At 49.0% G+C, this 18,152-nt stretch overlaps 1 protein-coding gene across 1 annotated transcript in view; it reads left to right on the top strand.

Annotated features, from left to right (window-relative positions):
• LOC133349518 (sarcolemmal membrane-associated protein-like) overlaps nt 1–18,152 on the top strand; it is a 217,781-nt gene that overhangs the window by 177,741 nt on the left and 21,888 nt on the right. The window contains 1 exon segment of the mRNA XM_061563044.1: nt 880–1,008. Coding sequence (XP_061419028.1) covers nt 880–1,008 — 129 coding nt within the window.

Below are 18,152 nucleotides of genomic sequence, written 5' to 3' on the forward strand. Positions count from 1 at the left end.
TGTCTGTGCACAGTTTTGAGTGCTACTCCTTCGTGTGAGGGTATTCTCTGGGCCCTCCGGTTTCCTCCCATGTGAAGCCAGGCACTCGTTCATCAAATTGACCACACATCCCAATGCGGCTCATCGTGAAAAAGAAGTGTTGAGGCTTAGTGAAGCTTTTTTCAGTAAATCAATTAAGTTTATTGTCTTTGTAATTATGAATACACAGATAGATTGGTAGGAATATTGTTCTTGACTTAACGCTTAAACGTCCGAGTTGATGAATGTGCAGAGCATGTTTACAAATGTTAACTGGATTCAAATGGTAGCTGCGAGTCAAAGCTCTTAACCAGCATATCTGGGATCATGGGTTGGAATCCAGGCAGCTGCTGCTCATAATTAAACTTTAAGAGGTGCTCGCTAATAGCACTTAGCACGTTGGTCGAAACGACTCAAACGGTGGCCCTTTGTCTTTGCTGGTGCCAAAAGCACTCACGTTACAGACCTCCGTCGTGTAAAATGACGAAGCCCCTCTTCTGTGTCGTACTCATCCAGTGGAACTCGTTGGGAGCCTGATCGCTATGGAGGGTCACCGATGACACTTTGTGTGTGCGTGTCCGTGCGTGTGCGGGGAGCGGTAGTGTAGTGGTTACCGCACTGCGCCACAAACCTGGCGGCCTGCATTCAATTCCTGCTCACGGCTAACATCAGTGGTAAATACCTGATGATTACCTTATTCGGTATGTAAACATCAGCGCTGGGAAGACAAAGATGGCCGGGTGCGGTTCTTGCCGTACCACGTCGTCGTGCCGACCTGCATAGGTGCTCGCTTAACAGCACTCGACCCCAACAGTGTGTTGAGGCTTACACGGCTCCTTGTCCGCTGTGCTTGTCCCCCAGTGCACGGAGGCGCAGCTGGAGCTGGAGGCACTGCAGGAGCGACACCAGGCCACCGAGCAGGAGACGCGCAGCCTGCACGAGGAGCTGGAGCTCTGTCGCGAGAAGCTCGAGAGATACCGCAAGGTCAAGGTGAGGCCCATCAGCCGCCCCGCACTCGGTGGGCGGTCGCTTCGTAATCAGCTCGTGCCCCCCCCCCCCCCTTGTCTGGAAAGCTCTCTCCCTTCACCGTCCTCACTCTTCATGTTTAGTTGTTTATCCTGTCCCAAGTCCAAACCTGAGTGTCTCTCTCTACCATTGGAACTTCATTTGCCAGTAAAAAATATGATAATTGGTTTTTTACCCTTCTATCTGATAACAAAACTGACCCTTTTTTTTTTTACAAGGAGTCATGTTTGCATAGACCACAATACCTGCAGTCATAATGCAAACAAAAAACATAACTCTGATAATGTGCACTGTCCTTGAAGTTGATTGGTCCACACCCGAGACAGCTTTCTTTAGAGCCTAGTCTCACATGGGTTGGACCAGATGACGCCAAAAGTCAAATACAATGCACCATCAGAGTATGAGAGCTCGGGGTAAGCATTTACACCATTGGAACCTCATTTGCCAGTAAAAAATATGATAATTGTTTTTTTACCCTTTTATCTCTATCCAATGTTTTCATTTTCACAAGTTTTTTATTTCAGTCTTCTTTCCGCCGCAACAAAAAAAACTTCCAAGCAATCGACTTCCATGTCTTACCTCTATCCAAATGAAAACATTAATATAAATACATCCTTTCACCCTCCCCCCCCCCGCCTCCTTTTCCCCATCCCCTCTACTCCCGATTTTAAGTTGTTTCTCCCCTGCCTTCCCCATCCCACATAAAAGTGCGTGCTCCCACTCGCTGTCCCTATCTACGTGGGGCGGTGAGCCCAATTTCTCCCCGCCCTCTAAACCCAGTAGCACAGAGTTCGGGACTTGTGGAGTTTCTGTGTGACCTCCCCATGTCACGGTTTGTGCTTCTGTACCGGGCCCATATTGAATTTATTTTATTCCATCCTCCCAGACTATTATTATTTTATTCCGCCATACGATGAGCAAGTTCCCATACCGTGCACAGCGTCGCTTGTTCTCCATCAAAGCCTGTGCCGTATATCTCAGGACCTCTTGAGGCATGGTTGCACGAACGCAAGCCTTTAATATGGCAACCTTGAAATTGGGTCAGTGGATGCAATGAGAAAACTAACCCACGTGTGCCGACTCCAAGTTTCCAATGCCACTGTTGGAAACATAAGTCCGTGTAACAATCACACACAGATATATTGCGCGTTTGACAAAACGTGGCCGACAATCGCACGACCGTTCGAATTCATTCGTGCGCCACAAAATGCGAAAGCGCACGAAGCAATCTGGACTGGATTGTCTCACGCTCCGTCAATTCCGATGTCGTGGATTTGGCAGTTGCGTGAAAAATGCGACACGGACCCTGCGCTCGCTCGTTTGCTCATCCGAAGCCGTGCAGGCGATAACAGCGGAGGTGTCTGAGAGATAAAATTTCAGCTCAGGTGTTGTTGGCAAAAGCGGGCAACTGTGTACATATCGGTTTCATCAAAGGCTCTGTCAACGTAAACAAGACGCCGGAATGGTACATATAACATGACATCACCGTCGCGAAGCCAGCTCGAGACGAAATAAATAAATAGCGCGGTCCCCGATAGTGTTTTATTTTTTTGGGCGGCCTGTTGTCATCTCGCATGTCAAATTATGGCGCTGAGGAACGCCACGTAAAGGAGGTCTGTTATCACTGGCAGCGGCAACACTCGATGGAAAGTATCGTGCGACGTTGACGGCGCCCGACGGCGGTGTCGATGGCGGGGCTGAAAGAAGCACTCGTCCCCCGCAAGTGAACGCCTTGCTGAAAGATTGCGCTGCTGAGGCCAAGCAGTCTTGCAGTCAACTGCTCGCCACCGAGACGGTGTGCACGGTGCCACAGGTTCGATTCCCGACAGAGCTGCCCCGTGATGCTATAAAGTAATCGTCTATGCGTCCTGCGGTCTTCGCGGCCGTGTGTGTGTGTGTGTGGGGGCGAGTTCCACCTGTGGGGAGGATGGTGGCATGCAAAGAGATGGGAGAGTGTGTCTTTGAGTACAGCTGCAGCTCCATACTATTAACATTCCTTCCCTTTATTAATGCTAGCCCTACTCCCTCCCTTTGATGCTGCTAATCCTGCATAATGCACGGGCATAATATGACTTTGAAACCCCCCGCCCACCTCCTACGCATTCCACAAGTAGTGACTAATCCCATATCTGCATTTCCCATAAATATTCTAAATTCCTATTGATATGCAAACTCCTTTGTCAAGGCGCTCTTCCCCCTCCAACCCAGCTTAAATATATGCTGCCAAGCCTGGTGGTGTTCATTCAGACGCTGTCTTTCCGACAGCCCTGTTCTTCACCTGAGGACGGCTAATTGCGTTGTGGCCGAAACGTCGTGAGAATTATTTTATTATGTTTTATTTTTATTATTTTATTATTTCCCTTCTACGTGACTTTACCGAAAGAACCAAGAAGATACAGCAAGGGTGGCCGCTGACTTTTCTCTCTGGCGCTTGTGTAGCATTCCACTTTGGGCGTGGGTTTTTCCTCCCGCGTGTTAAGATAACTTCCCGTAAAACTATCCAAATTCACCTTGATAGACACTGAGCCTTTCCTGGGTAAGTATATATATATAATTTAGACAAATGTAATGACTGCTAAACGGATGGTAATTATATTATTACAGATGCAATAGTATTCAGCATCGCTGCATGTAAGTGCTCATATCTTGTACATAATGTGTGCAGGCAGAATTTGATCAACGGGGGGGGGGGGGGGAGGGGATGTGGTGGGAGACTGGGCGATTATTTATTGTCTACTCGAACCGGCTTTCTGGAGGAGGGCGTGTGGCGGTTAAGAACGCAAGGACAGAGAAGCAGCGACTATAAGCGCTGCCTTTAGAAACAGAGGGATTTTCAGGTCTTTCGAGTTTCCAAACGATCGTACGTACGTGGCAAAGTTTGTGAAGGGAGCGACCGCCAATCTCGGCCGATGTACAGGGGAACACATTGTCTTGTCTGCGGGTATAAATTCCGGTGATGAATTTTGAATTTTTTTTTATAAAAAAAAAAAAATTGCTGACATTGGATCTCACACGTGATGGGGTGGGGAGAGATTATTCCTTTGAATTTCACGAGAACGCACGTCTGCACAACAGGCGACTGGTGGGTGGCCGCGTTGGGCGTAATGAGGCTTTAATGTGCGGTGTGTTTACGCCATTGTGCCTGATTGCGTTTGCCCTCGTGCAGGTGTGAAGCAATAGTTGGTCAAACAGGGAGGCCTCGTTTCACGCAGAAGTTGCAGGCTCATTATTGGTCTCCGAATGAAGATGGGTTTTTTTGGCTTTTCAAATTACGTTCAATTTAATTAAAATCTTGAAGGTATTAATGTATGTTATACATACATTAGACATAAAAACAACATTTTTGTATTTTTTATTTGACCAGGTATGGCCTCCACTGAGCTATGTAGCTCTTATTCAGAAGCGTCCTGGCTATCACGAATGATAGCTCAACGAAGTGGCTCATCACGTGCAAATGTATTGCAGCCAAATACTCTAAACCCGTACCAATGCATTGTTTAAATTAGTTTCACAAACACCTGTGCCACACAAATCGCGCCGTGTGTACGAGAATCGTTTACCATTCACGCGATTTATATCTAAATGAGATGGCCATATTCTTAGGTTTTTTCGGTAAAGTCACGTGACTTTACCGAAAAAACCTAAGAGTATGAATCCTTGCAGTCACGAAAGCTTCAAATCTAGAATGAGATGGCCATGTTACACGAAAGATAATGAAGTGAACAGAATCGTACACGCAAATGACATTGTAAAAATTAGACACAAGAAGTGAGCGATTCTTGAATTGAATCGTGACCGCCCCCCCCCCCCGAATCGTTACAGTTCATTGAGTCGTGGTGCTGATGAATGATTGCGGTATCCAGAAAAAGGGACCTGCGTGTGCAGTTGAACGCGTTCCTTTCTTGACAAATATTTGAGAGTGTCGACAGAGTTCCCGGAGAAGGCCCACACACAGTGATGGGGAGAACACTCCGATGACAGATCAGGTCACAATCCCAGTTCCTCTCCAGGCACCTCGTTTGTTTCCCCAAGATGAGTGTCTCACACCGTCAATAGCTCCATCGCCACGCTAATCACCAGCTCCTGCCTCGGTGGCTGCGTTACAGCCAGCCATCCATCGCCGCCGCCACCACACCCCCGGCGAACGCACACTTATCCGACACAAAGCGCGCGAAAGGTGAGCGTCGGGTGACCTTGACGGGTCACTTAACACCACTCGCGGGAGGCTTGCGAAACACTTTCAGCTGCCCGGCGATTTGGTGGCTGAGCGGGTGTTCATTTTTAAGCCTTAAATTGAGAATGACAACGCAGTTGTCGGGGCTTGAGAGACGTGTGGTCGATTGAGGCGGATGGTGACGTGCGCTTTGGCGAGAGGGCGCGCGTGTGTGTCGCGAGGCACCTGGGGATTAGCTAATGATTGCGGTATTCCTGCCCGTGTGCTCTTTGGATCATGGGCATGGTAAGCGCGCCAGGGGAGGTGGGCCGCTGCCTTGGGATTGAGTCGATGTTCAGTGGTCGTTGAGCTGCATTGGCTTCCAGTTGCCGAACGACGAGGTCGCACTCGTTACACACAAAGGACTTGCCACAAATGAACCATGCTGATCTCGTCAGGGAGCATACACCATCATGCAAACTCCGGGCATCCTCGCAGTAGTTTTCGGCTAGCCATCGAACAGAGACGATCACCACGTGGCACGTTTTCAGATTCGCTTCTGCGGCCATCTGGAACGCGCTCTCCCTTCCTTTAATAGGAAGACACTGGAGCTACGCACTTTTAAATCATCTAGATTGAAAACTCAGTTCTTTTCGAACTGCTTTTTGTGATTAGTTTGTTGTCCTTCACCAGCACCTTCAATTAGCACGGTTGGCTATGTACGCTACGAAAGAAGTTCTACATACATACGACGTAAATACAGGTGCAGTAGTTGGAGCAGACAGAATGGGAGGGTGAAAATATTCGTCAGCTAGCTCTGGAAAAATCCTGCATTCTCTCGGTCAGCCTTCCTGTTTTTTTTAAGGTGAATTCATTGAAATGCATTATCTGATACTGTCCTAGCCAAGATAATGTTCACACGCTTTATATAAACAGTGCAATATGGGCGCGAGTAACTTTGTTTATTTTAAAATATTTCATAACACTGGGATCCCATAGTCTGCTCGTGCACATGACGTTCTATACATTGCACTATACAGCAGAAGAGGATGCTGCGGTTATTTCACCCAAAAAATATAAACTGGTGGCAGCGAGACTCAAGATTGACTGCCTTTTTTTAATTTTTATACATTTACCTAAGTAAAAAAAAACACTCACGTCAGGAACAATTTGACTTGCTTCCTGAGGGACACGCGGTGTCAAGGATCATTCGAGTACCCATTGACACTTGATCATTGAACGCTGCTGTGGGCCCCCTCTGGGTTTGCGGAGAAGCCGGAGCAGAGCCCTGAAGGGGGCCTGCACCGCCACCGCCACCACGGATCTTTTTGACACAAAAGCGCGCGCCACCGTCGCTTCATAAACGCGCGCTGGAATCGCCCCCCACCACCACCACACCAGACCACTAGCACCACGCCAGACCACCACCACACCAGACCACCAACACCACCGCGACCCCGTCGGTTCGCCAAACAAGCTCACCGTCCGTCCCCACGGTTGCCGGCACAACCGTGGTGTCGTCACGCGTTTGTTGCGGCCCATGTCTGGGCCACCCGGAGTCATAGGAAGCCCCCCGAACAAAAAGGCCGTGCTGGGGGGGTTTGTGGGTGTGTGGATTGGTGGGTGGGGATTGGTGGGTGGATTGGTGGGTGGGGGATTGGTGGGTGGGTGGATTGGTGGGGGGGGGGGGTGGTGGGTGGGATGGGGTTGGTGGGTGGGATGGGGTTGGTGGGTGGGTGGTTTGGTGGGTGGGTGGGGGGGTTGGTGGGGGGGGGGGGTTGGTGGGTGGGGGGGTTGGTGGGTGGGGGGGTTGGTGGTTGGGGGGGTGGGGGGGGTTGGGGAGGTTGGTGGGTGGGTGGGGGGAGGGTTGGTGGGTGGGGGGGGTTGGTGGGTGGGGGGGGTTGGTGGGTGGGTGGGTGGGGGGGTTGGTGGGTGGGGTGGATTGGTGGGTTGATGGGTGGGTGGGGGGGGGGTTGGTGGGTGGGAGGGGTTGATGGGTGGGTTGGTGGGTGGGTTGGTGGGTGGGGGGGTGTGAGGAGTTGATGGGTGGGGGGGGTTTGTGGGTGGGGGGGTTGGTGGGTTGGTGGGTGGGGGGGTTGGTGGGTTGGTGGGTGGGGGGGTTGGTGGGTTGGTGGGTGGGGGGGTTGGTGGGTGGGAGGGTTTCCTCGGCCACCGTCCTCGCTCGCTGGGCACGCTATCGATCTCTGGCACCGCTTCATTTGATTTGCTTCTTTTTGTCGTCGGCGTTGCTGTTGCCGAAGCACTTTGCCCTGGAAAATGTTACAAATTGAGTTCTTGTGCTTTTGGTTGTTTTTCTTTGACGGTGTTTTGCCGGTAGTCTCGAGCGGGGCGATCGCCTGTTTTCTGGTGGATTGCCAGGCCACGTTCGGTTCATTTGTTTCAATTTTTTTTGTCCGAGGGGAATGGGCGGCTCAGAGCGAGTTTATTCTTTATTCTGACGTGGCCATAAATGGTTTGTGAACCAAATGCCCAGCAAACAAAAAAAACACGGCTCTATGTCCTTAGTACTGTTTTTTTACAAAACTAGGTTATTAGATTTAACTTTAATTTAAATAGGTACTGTGATGGCATTTTATGCGCGTGCAATTGTACTTCATACTGATGGAGGGAATACAACACGTAGTGGAAAGTTCATTTTAACAGACGATGCTGTCAGCAAATGACCACCGTCCCTGCAACAAATATGAGCCCCGTGATGATATTGGCATGATGCTGTTCTTCCCTATCCCGATGCTGGGAAGATTTAAATCTGAAAACATTAGTCTGCATCTAAACTTTTGAACATGGTCTAGCATTGGAATTTGCGTGGGTTGAAGCGAAGCAATTTGAACTTGCACGAGGATTCTAATTTCAAGAACCGTCGTGTCTAATTGAAACTGGCGGTGAACAGAGGCAAGGAATTGGTGTAAGTCCCGAGTCCTCGTTCTTCTTTCACACATTTCCTTCGAACGCAAAATTAAATTATTCCGCTTCATACCTGCGAGTGATTACAATCAGAACATACCTTTGACGAAGAGTCACGTCTCGATTGAGAACGAGCCCAGGAATGCGGCGCTGCCTGTGATCATTTCGAATTTACTGCGAGCCTCGGATCTCCGCGGGAAGTTGAAGCACCGCGCTCTGGTGGTTTCTGACTACCGCGCCACTTAATGGGAGCCTGCGTGTTATTGTCGTCATTACGACTAGGTGGGGAGCGGTAGTGTAGCGGGTCACTGTGTGTGTGTCACAGTGTGTGTGTGTGTGCGCTACGAGGTGGGGAGCGGTGGTGTAGCGGTTAGCGCTACGCTGAGCTATGAACCCGGCGACACGGGTTCGATTCCCGCTCACGGCCAACACCAGTGACGATTATCTGAACCGGTCCCGGGCCTCCCCTAGGTCGACTCGGCCTCAAAATGAGTACCTGGTGCAGTGTGTAAACATCGCCACTGGGGAGGCAAAGGCGGTCGGTAGTGGTGCTGGCCACCCACCCCCTCGTGTGCCGTTCTGGCCTTCATAGGTGCTCGCTAACAGCACCTGCCCGCTAACAGCACTTGCCCCTACAGTCTGTTAAGGCTATATGGGGGATCTTTGTTATTACGACGAGATAGACCACGTTGCTCCCCTGTACAGCCACAGGGTGCGTGGGGGTGGCGGCGGTGGGGAGAGGTAGCAGGGAAGGGCTGGTGGGGGATGGAGTGGTGGGGGGTGGAGTGGTGGGGGGTGGAGTGGAGTGGTGGAGGGTGGAGTGGTGGGGGATGGAGCGCTGGGGGGGTGGAGCGCTGGGGTTTGTAAATGATTGTCTGGCTATGCAGACTCTCCCCAGGTTACAAACTCCCAGGAGATGATTTATACCGCCCCGAACCCAGTCTATTGAAACTGCAACAGAAAATACCGAAAGTATCATCTTTCATTAATCATGTACTTTTAAAGGAGAACTACAGCCAGCAGAGATAGGGGGTGCATACTACGGAGGGCTCTATCCGCAGCGCAGATAACGTTCGCAAACTCCACAGCTCATGCCCTTGGAATGACTTTGCATACCTGTGCACTGCAATGTTGAGTGTGCACAGAGTAATTCAATTGAGTGTCATCTTTAATCGTTAATAACAAGGTGCAGCTGAATAAAGGCCTCCCTCACACCATGTTTGGTCATTGGATGCTATTTCACCATACTTCACCACACTGGCTCAGTATCAGGAGGGGCGCTGGATCGGTTAAGGCATCGCTTGCCACCACCAGTGTTGACCATTGCTGGGACTGAAACTCAGGTGGCCAAGGTTCGAAGTGCAGTGAGCCAACCATGGCACCACCACTCGCTCCCAAAGCTGTCTGCGCGCTGAGCCACTCTGCAAAGGTGAGGGTGGTGGTGCCTATTGTGCGGTGATATTTATTTTATCTTCCGCTATCTACTGTGAGTCATCATTCGCTCACCTGTTGATGCCCGCTGATAAAAGTGCACTTGTTCCCTGCATTCAGTTGTGTTCTAAGCCACCCAAGTGGCCCATGCCTGTTGGGGCACAGAGCCCAGCTTCACTGGAAACCTGGATTCGAATCCCGTGGCCGCTGCTGCACCCTATTCAACTGGCTTCTCGCATCTCGCAATTGTGCCAGTCACCAATGGCTGCACGTACATTTGCCAGGACACTTCCAGCTTTGATGCGGGTTGCATTGTCGCTGCGGTCTAACCCGCACGGCTCGGGCCACCATAGTGTTCTCGTTGCGTAAGATGGGCCTTTCGGAGGATGCATGTGGGCCATTTCGCAGCGTTGACGTGTGCGGCCGTGCCATCGTCAGTGTTGACGGCGGAAATGTAGAATGTGTCGCTGCGAGCGTGATTACCGACGGCGCAGTTGGGGATTAATAGTCCCAGACGGTTCTAACGACGGGCAATCAATCGGGACGCGTTTCGTGTGGCGCGGAACAGGCCGGCAATCCCAGGGTAGTATCGCATCACGCGTCAGCTCGGGCAGGCGCGCGGCAGGACCATGGGTGATGTTAATCACAGACACTGTTGGGCAGGCGAAGGCCGAAGGAGGAAATTATTTGCGGCATGTATCTCATCTCGGCAACCAACGTGAACACCCCCATGTCCTCCCCCGTGTTAATCGCTAAGGCGCTGGATTCCTTGCGAATCTGATTTCACAGCTCCGTCTCCCCCCCCCCCTTCCACGTCCTATCCGCTTTGGACCTTCCAATGATGTCATCGTCTCACAATGAAAAGGCCGCCCGAACATGGGTGGGCCGTGAGTTTTGTGCGCTGTGATAAATGTCGGGGTGAATGCACTGCAGTGTGCTCTGGAAGAAGAAACACCCATCCGTTTGATGTAAGACTTTTAAATGAGCTCACAACCGAGCGCCGTCTTGCCGCACAGAGCTGTATGGCCATTCAGAGCGGAGAAACATCCCAATCGCCTCGGGCGATATTTGCAAAAATATTTGTCATTATTGTTCTCATCCGTTTTCCATCCATTGTCGGATTAAGGCATCCCTGTATCATCGCCACGCCTCAAAGCCCCCGTGATGCGAAAATCCACCTCCATTCTGCGCTTAAACTGTTCCCGTCGCTCCATCTCCGGGGTGGGTGTCCCTGCGGGCGTAGTGTCTCTCCACTAACTCCATTTCCGTCACGAGGCTCGTCCGCCGAGAATCGTCCTTTCTTGCCGTGTGCCCTGCCCCAAGCTCACATTTCTTAACAAGTCACACAAAGTGATTTCCTGCTCAACTGAGCATTGGAGGCAGTGGTCATTTCCTGTTCGCAGCCACCCCCCCCTCCCCCAGGCAGTCAGTGGTGGAAAGTTCACATCCTATTGCGAGAGGTGTCTATCTATAGGACAACTGCTGTTGACTTCCCCACAGAGTGGTACTAATTTTATTCAACCCAGAGGGGTTATGGGCTGAGTCAACCCCCAACCGGGATTTAAACTCGCAATCTTCCGGTTGTGAGCTGCTCACTCTGCCGCTGAACCACCTGGCGTTTCTTAACAGTCGCTATAATTTAATATTAACTGTCGTCTTGAACGTACAAGTACGCTTGCAAAAGATAATACAATGTCACTTGTCTTCGGCGTGCAAAAACAAAACCCATTTATCATTGTATCAATCAATGTCAGTTTGTTTGACTTGAATTGAGAGTGGGGATGTGTTCTTTCGTGAGTGTGTGTTGGATTTGTAGTTTATTTTTCACAGCTGCGGTTTGCGAGTAATCCCACTGCGATGTGCTCCCAGCCACCACAATTTGATCCCTCGCTTCACAGATGGCAATTAACATTCATAGCTGCCATAGCACTGCACGCAGTGGCTCTGCGGTAAGGGAGATATCAGCACTGGTGAAAGCCAGCCACACACACCCAGGTGGCTCCACTGGACTTGATGAGTCGCAATAAAAGTAAAAACATGTCTACAGTTCTGTTTAACACGTAGGCTTTCGCGACCAATATTATTCATAATAAAGTTTTTTGGGTTAGATCGCGTTATTTATAAATGTGTCGTAACCCTCCACCACCCGACAAGATTTACATGTACTCAAAAATTGTAAATGTTGTGGTTTCACTCTTCAACACACCGGTGGGCTAAAGTAGTAAACTATTTGTCTTTTGTCAACTTGACACTTTTTTGCTGATTGGCCGTGTCAGGTGGTGGAGGGTTACGACACATTTATAAATAACGCGATCTAACCCAAAAACTTTTAATTTGAATGTCTACAGTTCTCACTGCCTCGCTGCTGCCTGTCATTCCGTCACATTTGCGAAAATTTATTTTCTGTTGACCGGAGTGCAGTCTTTCAGGAACTGTTGATGATTTTTGTGTAATGCATTGCGCCGAGTACTCTTTGTGCAGGTTTCTGCGCGTTGTTTGAAACTTCTGGTGGTAGCCGCACCAATCAATATCATATCAGCCTTGCAAAACATTATTTTATGCCGACACTTTAACAGGGCTAGCAGTGGACATGTATGCATTTCATGGCTTTGTATATATCATGTTACGGTTAATAATTGAAGCATTTTGACAGTGTCAGTTAAATTAGATTGCGTGGCGTTGAGTCTAAATTATTGAGAACGTCAAAGCTTTCTTGTTGCTGCAGGAATGTCACCTGAAGTGAATGTGTTCTTGCCTTCCTTGCCCCCAATCATTTTAACGGTGACACTTTAAGCTAAATATAACCACACTGGGCTGACTGCGTGAATTTTCAGGAACATTTTTTTTCTGCTAAAGAATTATTAATAAATTCTGAACACCACAAAAGCTTGAAATTCTCCGATGAAACTGACGTGTAAATTACAGCAAACATGTGACTTTCCCAACCATAATCTCCAATCAATTCGGACAGAATCGCTCTAATTGTGTACTTGCTGAATTTCAGCCGTGCAGTTGTATTTATTCTTTTGATTTAAGTTTGTATAAATTTAACACATGCCGAAGGGGAGAGAACAAACCAGATTAACTTCACCGGACGATTTGTATTTTTTATGACAGTTCTGAGAATTGTGTCCGTACCGATGGGACAACGAGCAAAGGGCCGTGAGCACATTTGTTTCCTTGAGCGTGCTGGAAGACATGGTGGCCGCTGTCTTGTTTTCCGGTTGTCAGGGTAACGTGTGGCAGGGGGTGGCGAGCAGGCCCGGCGATAATTCAAGGGTTCTTGTCTGGTCGGAGGTGTCGATGTGGCCGTAGTGCGGAGCTGCTACGTGGTGCCACGTGCCGATTGCTGGAGCTCGCATCTCCCGTGGCATTTGGTGGTGGTGGTGGTGTTCGGTGTAATCTGGCAGAGTGATTATTATTATTATTGGGATGTTCGGCCATTGCCATGAGTGAGTGTTGTGGTATGTGGAGGGAAACTGGAGAACCCGGAGAAAACCAGTGCCCCCAAGGGGGTGACACCTCGCTGCCCCACGCCCAACTTCTCAAGGCTGACAAGGTTGGACACATTCACTGTGATTTAGTCATCGATACTGCTGGTGTGCCTTAGAATCTGGTGTTGTGGTCATGAGAGTCCTTGGTATTTACGAGGGGGTGTGGTGGCAGTAGTGTTGTTCATGGTGGTGTATTAGGTTGTAGTCTTTGTGTGTTGGCAGTGTATGTCGGTGTGTTGCAGTGGTGGTAATGTGTGTTTATATTGTCCGGCAGTGTGTAGTGTATAGTAGGGGTTCTGGTATACAGGAGGTCGTGGGTCGGATCCAGACCCTGATGCCTGTATATTTGGAGTTTGCATGTTCTCCCCGTGGTCGCGTACATTTTTCTCTGGGTCCTCCGGTTTTTCCCTCCACATTTAGACACACGCATTTCGAGTATTTGACTCTTGCTATAAATGTCCACGTGATACGCCACTTTGTTGAGCTATAATTTGTGGCCTGGTCGCTTTTGAAAAAGAGCTGTACAGCTCAGTGAGCCTTACCTGTGAATAGTTTAGTTTAGGTAGGTGGTGGTGTGCTGCGTCTTGTACAGGTGGTGTTATGTCCTGCTGTGTTGTAGTGTCGTAGCGATGGTGTGTGGTAGGTCCTCACCCTGGTGGGATTGGAGAAGGACAAATATGGCAGGATTGTATTACCGTAGACAGAGATAAAGCACACCGGAGCCAAATGCAACAGAATCTATGCTTAATCATGGGTCTGAGACAGCAGTGCAATGCTTTGTTGTATCGGTATTTCATGTTATAAGGCTGTAGATTGCTATCGATCAGATGTATTATTAATTGCAGGTGCGGTGGGTAATATGTTGTTTATATGTTGAACTTCTTTCGCTCCATTATGTAGTCAACCGTGCCAATAAATGGTTAATAAATCCTGATTTTAAGCTTTCGTGACTGCAGGAATCTCCATACTATTGGTCACCTTCGTGACTTTACCAAAAGAACCAAAGAGAATGTTGAATAAAATCTGGAGGCTAATACTGTGGTTTATTGTCATGAACCTTCTGCTTGAATCGGCTGGGAGCCCATTGAGAGTCATTCTCTCTGTTGCACGGGGAAACTCGTGGCCATAAGGCCACAGTGCCACAGCTACCTCAACATTATGGGAACCTCATTTGCCAGTAAAAATATGATAATTGGTTTTTTAGCCTTCTATCTGGCAACAAAACTGACACATTTTTACAAGGAGTCATGTTTGCATAGACCACAATACCTGCAGTCATAATACAAACAAAAAAACATAACTCTGATAATGTGCACTGTCCTTGAAGTTGATTGGTCCACACCTGAGACAGCTTTCCTTAGAGCCTAGTCTCACATGGGTTGGACCAGATGACGCCATGTGAGACTAGGCTCTAAGGAAAGCTGTCTCGGGTGTGGACCAATCAACTTCAAGGACAGTGCACATTATCAGAGTTATGTCTTTAGTTTGTATTATGACTGCAGGTATTGCGGTCTATGCAAACATGACTCCTTGTAAAAAGATGTCAGTTTTGTTGCCAGATAGAAGGGTAAAAAAACAATTACCTCAAAACATGTACGGTACATTGCAAACGAGAACAGCTGCGGCTCTTACATGGTAACAAAGAGGGAATACAACAATGAGTGATTTGCCACATTAATTTAACAGGAGCGCTGACTCTTTTATTTAGTTTGTTATGGCATTGGCTCACACTTTTGCCTGCTCTTGCAAATTTGCATCGCCGGGGTTTGTAACGATGACGTTGCATCAAACAGTGGGCTTGATTCAATCGCGACGGGAATTACCCCGGCCGCTCACGGGAATTAAACCGTGGCGTTCATGCCACCTGGCCCCGCGGTGAATGTGCAGATCGCTACGCCGCTCGGCTGCATACGCCAATAGCCGCACGCGCATGGAGGAGATTGTTAGACTGGGAAAGCCGCAACTGGTGGACATGTTTAAAGGAAGATGCAGCCCAACTAAAGGAAACATCCCTTAGCTTGCAGAAACCTCAGCTAAATGTTGTGGGTTGTCTGACGTGGCTATGGACCTTTATGAATAGGATTTTTTTTTTAAAGAACCAGGCTAGCTTTAGTGACATAGCTGCACTTATGTCATTTAAACGTTAATGGGAATGATGTTACAGTCACTTTGCTAGGGCACGCTTGACTCCGATTAAAAAGTCTTTATAGCTCATTAGCAAAGTGTCAAACTGATGTCAGGCAGCTCATGACACACAGCTTGGCTCTATGTCTATACAGTAAGATATTTATTTTTGGGTTCTATTTTTTTTCAGTTTTGCAATCGATGTGAAGTTTCCTGGAAAGCTCAATCACGGCGTGTACAGGTAGTTTGCTTTAGGTACAAGAAGAAACGGGGGAGCAGCCAGATGGAAATATGATCAGCATATAGAATATCATGCATGAAGATTTCGTTCTTCAGAAGCAATTTAATTCCACAGAAACCAGGAACCTTTTGCAAAGCGCAGCATTTACCGTGGCCGCTGACAAGTACAAAGTCATAACACGGATTTTTTACTACGAAGACGTCGCCACTGTGCGTCTGGTTTAGGTTACACCGAGACATCGGGCTAATTTCTTTGCCACACAGTAAATTCTCTCAACACAACCTTCTCGCATCTGCTCACATTTCGCACTGTGGGGCTTGGTGAATCCCAGGGTAAACTAGAAAATGTTATAGCCTTAGCAGAGCAGCTTCCTCTGACGGCATCATCCATTGCTCGGTTTAGTTCATAGGGGTCTCTATCTTGGTCACAACAGAGGTTCATTAAAAATAACTGCTGGGAATGGCCAGGCCGATTGTTCATGACCAGTAGATTTAAGGGAGGTACAATCCAACAAAAATAAAATAGCTCCTCTCTTGTAGACAAGTACCAATGCTTGTGTGTCCTGGGCCATCTGACATGTACGTTTGAAGCTTCGTTCATGAGAAAAGAGTATGGATGTGCCACCATACCTCGCTCAAATAACATTATGGCACGGCAATTTATTCGAGTCCCAAAACGAAGTTTCACATTCATAGCAGACATTGCATTGCACACGACCCAGGTATACAAAAAAGTAGCTATTTATTTTGGTTTCTGTTGTATATTCCTATAAACGCCCGTTTAAGAAGACATAGGTCATGTTTCGGGTCATTATAACATTCAGCCAATGGTATCCTCTGGTTTAGCCTTGTTTATGTTCTGTCTGTCTGAGATAAAATTCAATAGAACAGTGATGCTCACAATCGTTTTGATTGTGAGTTTAAATCTCATCTTGGGTCAAATTAGCTTCATCTCCATCATAATCTCAGTGTAATTTACAAGCATTACGCTGCAAAGCGCTAATCTGTTTCTGGTTCTATGGCCTTCATTTTTATTTCGATTTATCAGTGGTGTTTCCCATTACTTGTCGACGGTCTCGTGTAATTGTGCACATGAGAGCGTAAAGTATAAGGCTGTTGAACATTTTCTTTTCGTGAGGTCGTGGGTCATTCAGGACATTGACCAACTGACCGAGTATTTCCCTCTCAATCCTTGTTTTCTGAAAAACTTTATGTCGATGCGTGGCGGTGCAATGCAGTTTGCTGACTTCGGTTCAAATTGACTTGCTGGCGGACATTCGTGGATCGGCTGAATTACCGACTGATTCCGCGTGATCACGGACAATGCTTAAGTGTGACGGTTAGCTTTCTGGACTTGCAATACAGCTGTCACTGGTGCAATCTCCTGGCACGGCAGACACAACGGTGGGAGATATTTATGAAGCTCCGTTTAATGGGTGCGCTTCAGTCGGTTCATCAAGCAGGTCGTGTGCGGCAGGGTCGCGTGTGGATGCTCGCAACCCTTTGAAGACGTCCAGCCGGCGTGAAGGAGTAGACCAAAATACCCCGGTGGAGGCCATTTGCCAGCCATGGTTTGAGCAAGCACTTGCAGGGCTGCACCTTTACCTTGTCCCCCCTAATTGGTGGTAACGTTGAAAGCATCACCGCACCTCGTTTGGCGCGGTTGGCTACGTACGGTGAGCAAGAAGTTTGTCGTACAAACATACCTGGCGCTACGCTCGGAAGTTCCGTTTAATCAAGGGGGGCTGAGGATCTCAGCGGTGCCGACCGAGTGGTCTTCCGACACAGGACTCAGCCTCCCCCTGCCCCCAGTGCCACCTCGGTGCAATGTGAAACCTCATTCCACACGGAGCGGTGGGCTTGTGCACGAAGCTTCACGTCCAGGCTTGCCTGGCTTGCACGGTGGGGGCCCGTGTATCGTCGATAGGGGGGGGGGGGGCGGGGAGCTGGGGGGGGCTGTGTGCTGTGTGTGGGAGGGGGGTCACACGGGCATGTTGAGCATCGTTGAGGATATGAAAAAGGAGGTTTTGAGAAGCAGGCAAAAAAAAATCCGTAGAATCAGCTCATTTATTGCTCCAAGTCTTCGATCTTTCTCAGCTGCTTGTAAAAATGCCTGCAGTGAACTGGACGAGTAACCGCAGAACTGAAGTGATTGTTTCGCTTATGTGAGGGAGATGTCTGCGTTTGGCACAGAAACAGCCCAGAACAAATGTTTTTCAATAAACACATTGCAACCAATAAGTAACTCTATTTATGTTCGGGGTAGTTTATTGTTAATGATGTAGTGGCATCGGGGGTGTCGCTGTGTAATGCCGGCCCTAGAGAGGCTCGGTGAGCGCTGAGCGGCACCACGCTTGGCGTGCAGTGCCGACCCCTACAGGATGGGGTGTGAGAGTGTCGGCCATGAATGGGGGCTAATGTAGGCCATGGCACTCTGGTTGACCCTAGAAGGCACGTGACGGGTAAAGTCTACACGGGGGCTATGGGTGGTCACGTGTCGGGGCGAGATCCTGCTAGAAGATTCGAGAAGGTGGTCGTGGCCAAGGGTGGAGCCAGCCACGACCAGTGAGGATATAAGCCGGGTCCCCCAGAGGGACCGGGGTTCAGCGTTGCTGTTGTTATCCTGAAGATCTACGTTCTAGGTCCTACAGAGTTGCCAACACGTGGACCTGGATCCAAGCCGGGGTCCGGTCCGTTGTAGCTACTCCCAGTGCAACTAGTGTAGTTAGTCTGGTGGTCAC

Source organism: Lethenteron reissneri, chromosome 30 (genome assembly GCF_015708825.2).
Source record: "Lethenteron reissneri isolate LAM-NWPU_2019-01 chromosome 30, ASM1570882v1, whole genome shotgun sequence".
NCBI classification, from domain to species: domain Eukaryota; kingdom Metazoa; phylum Chordata; class Hyperoartia; order Petromyzontiformes; family Petromyzontidae; genus Lethenteron; species Lethenteron reissneri.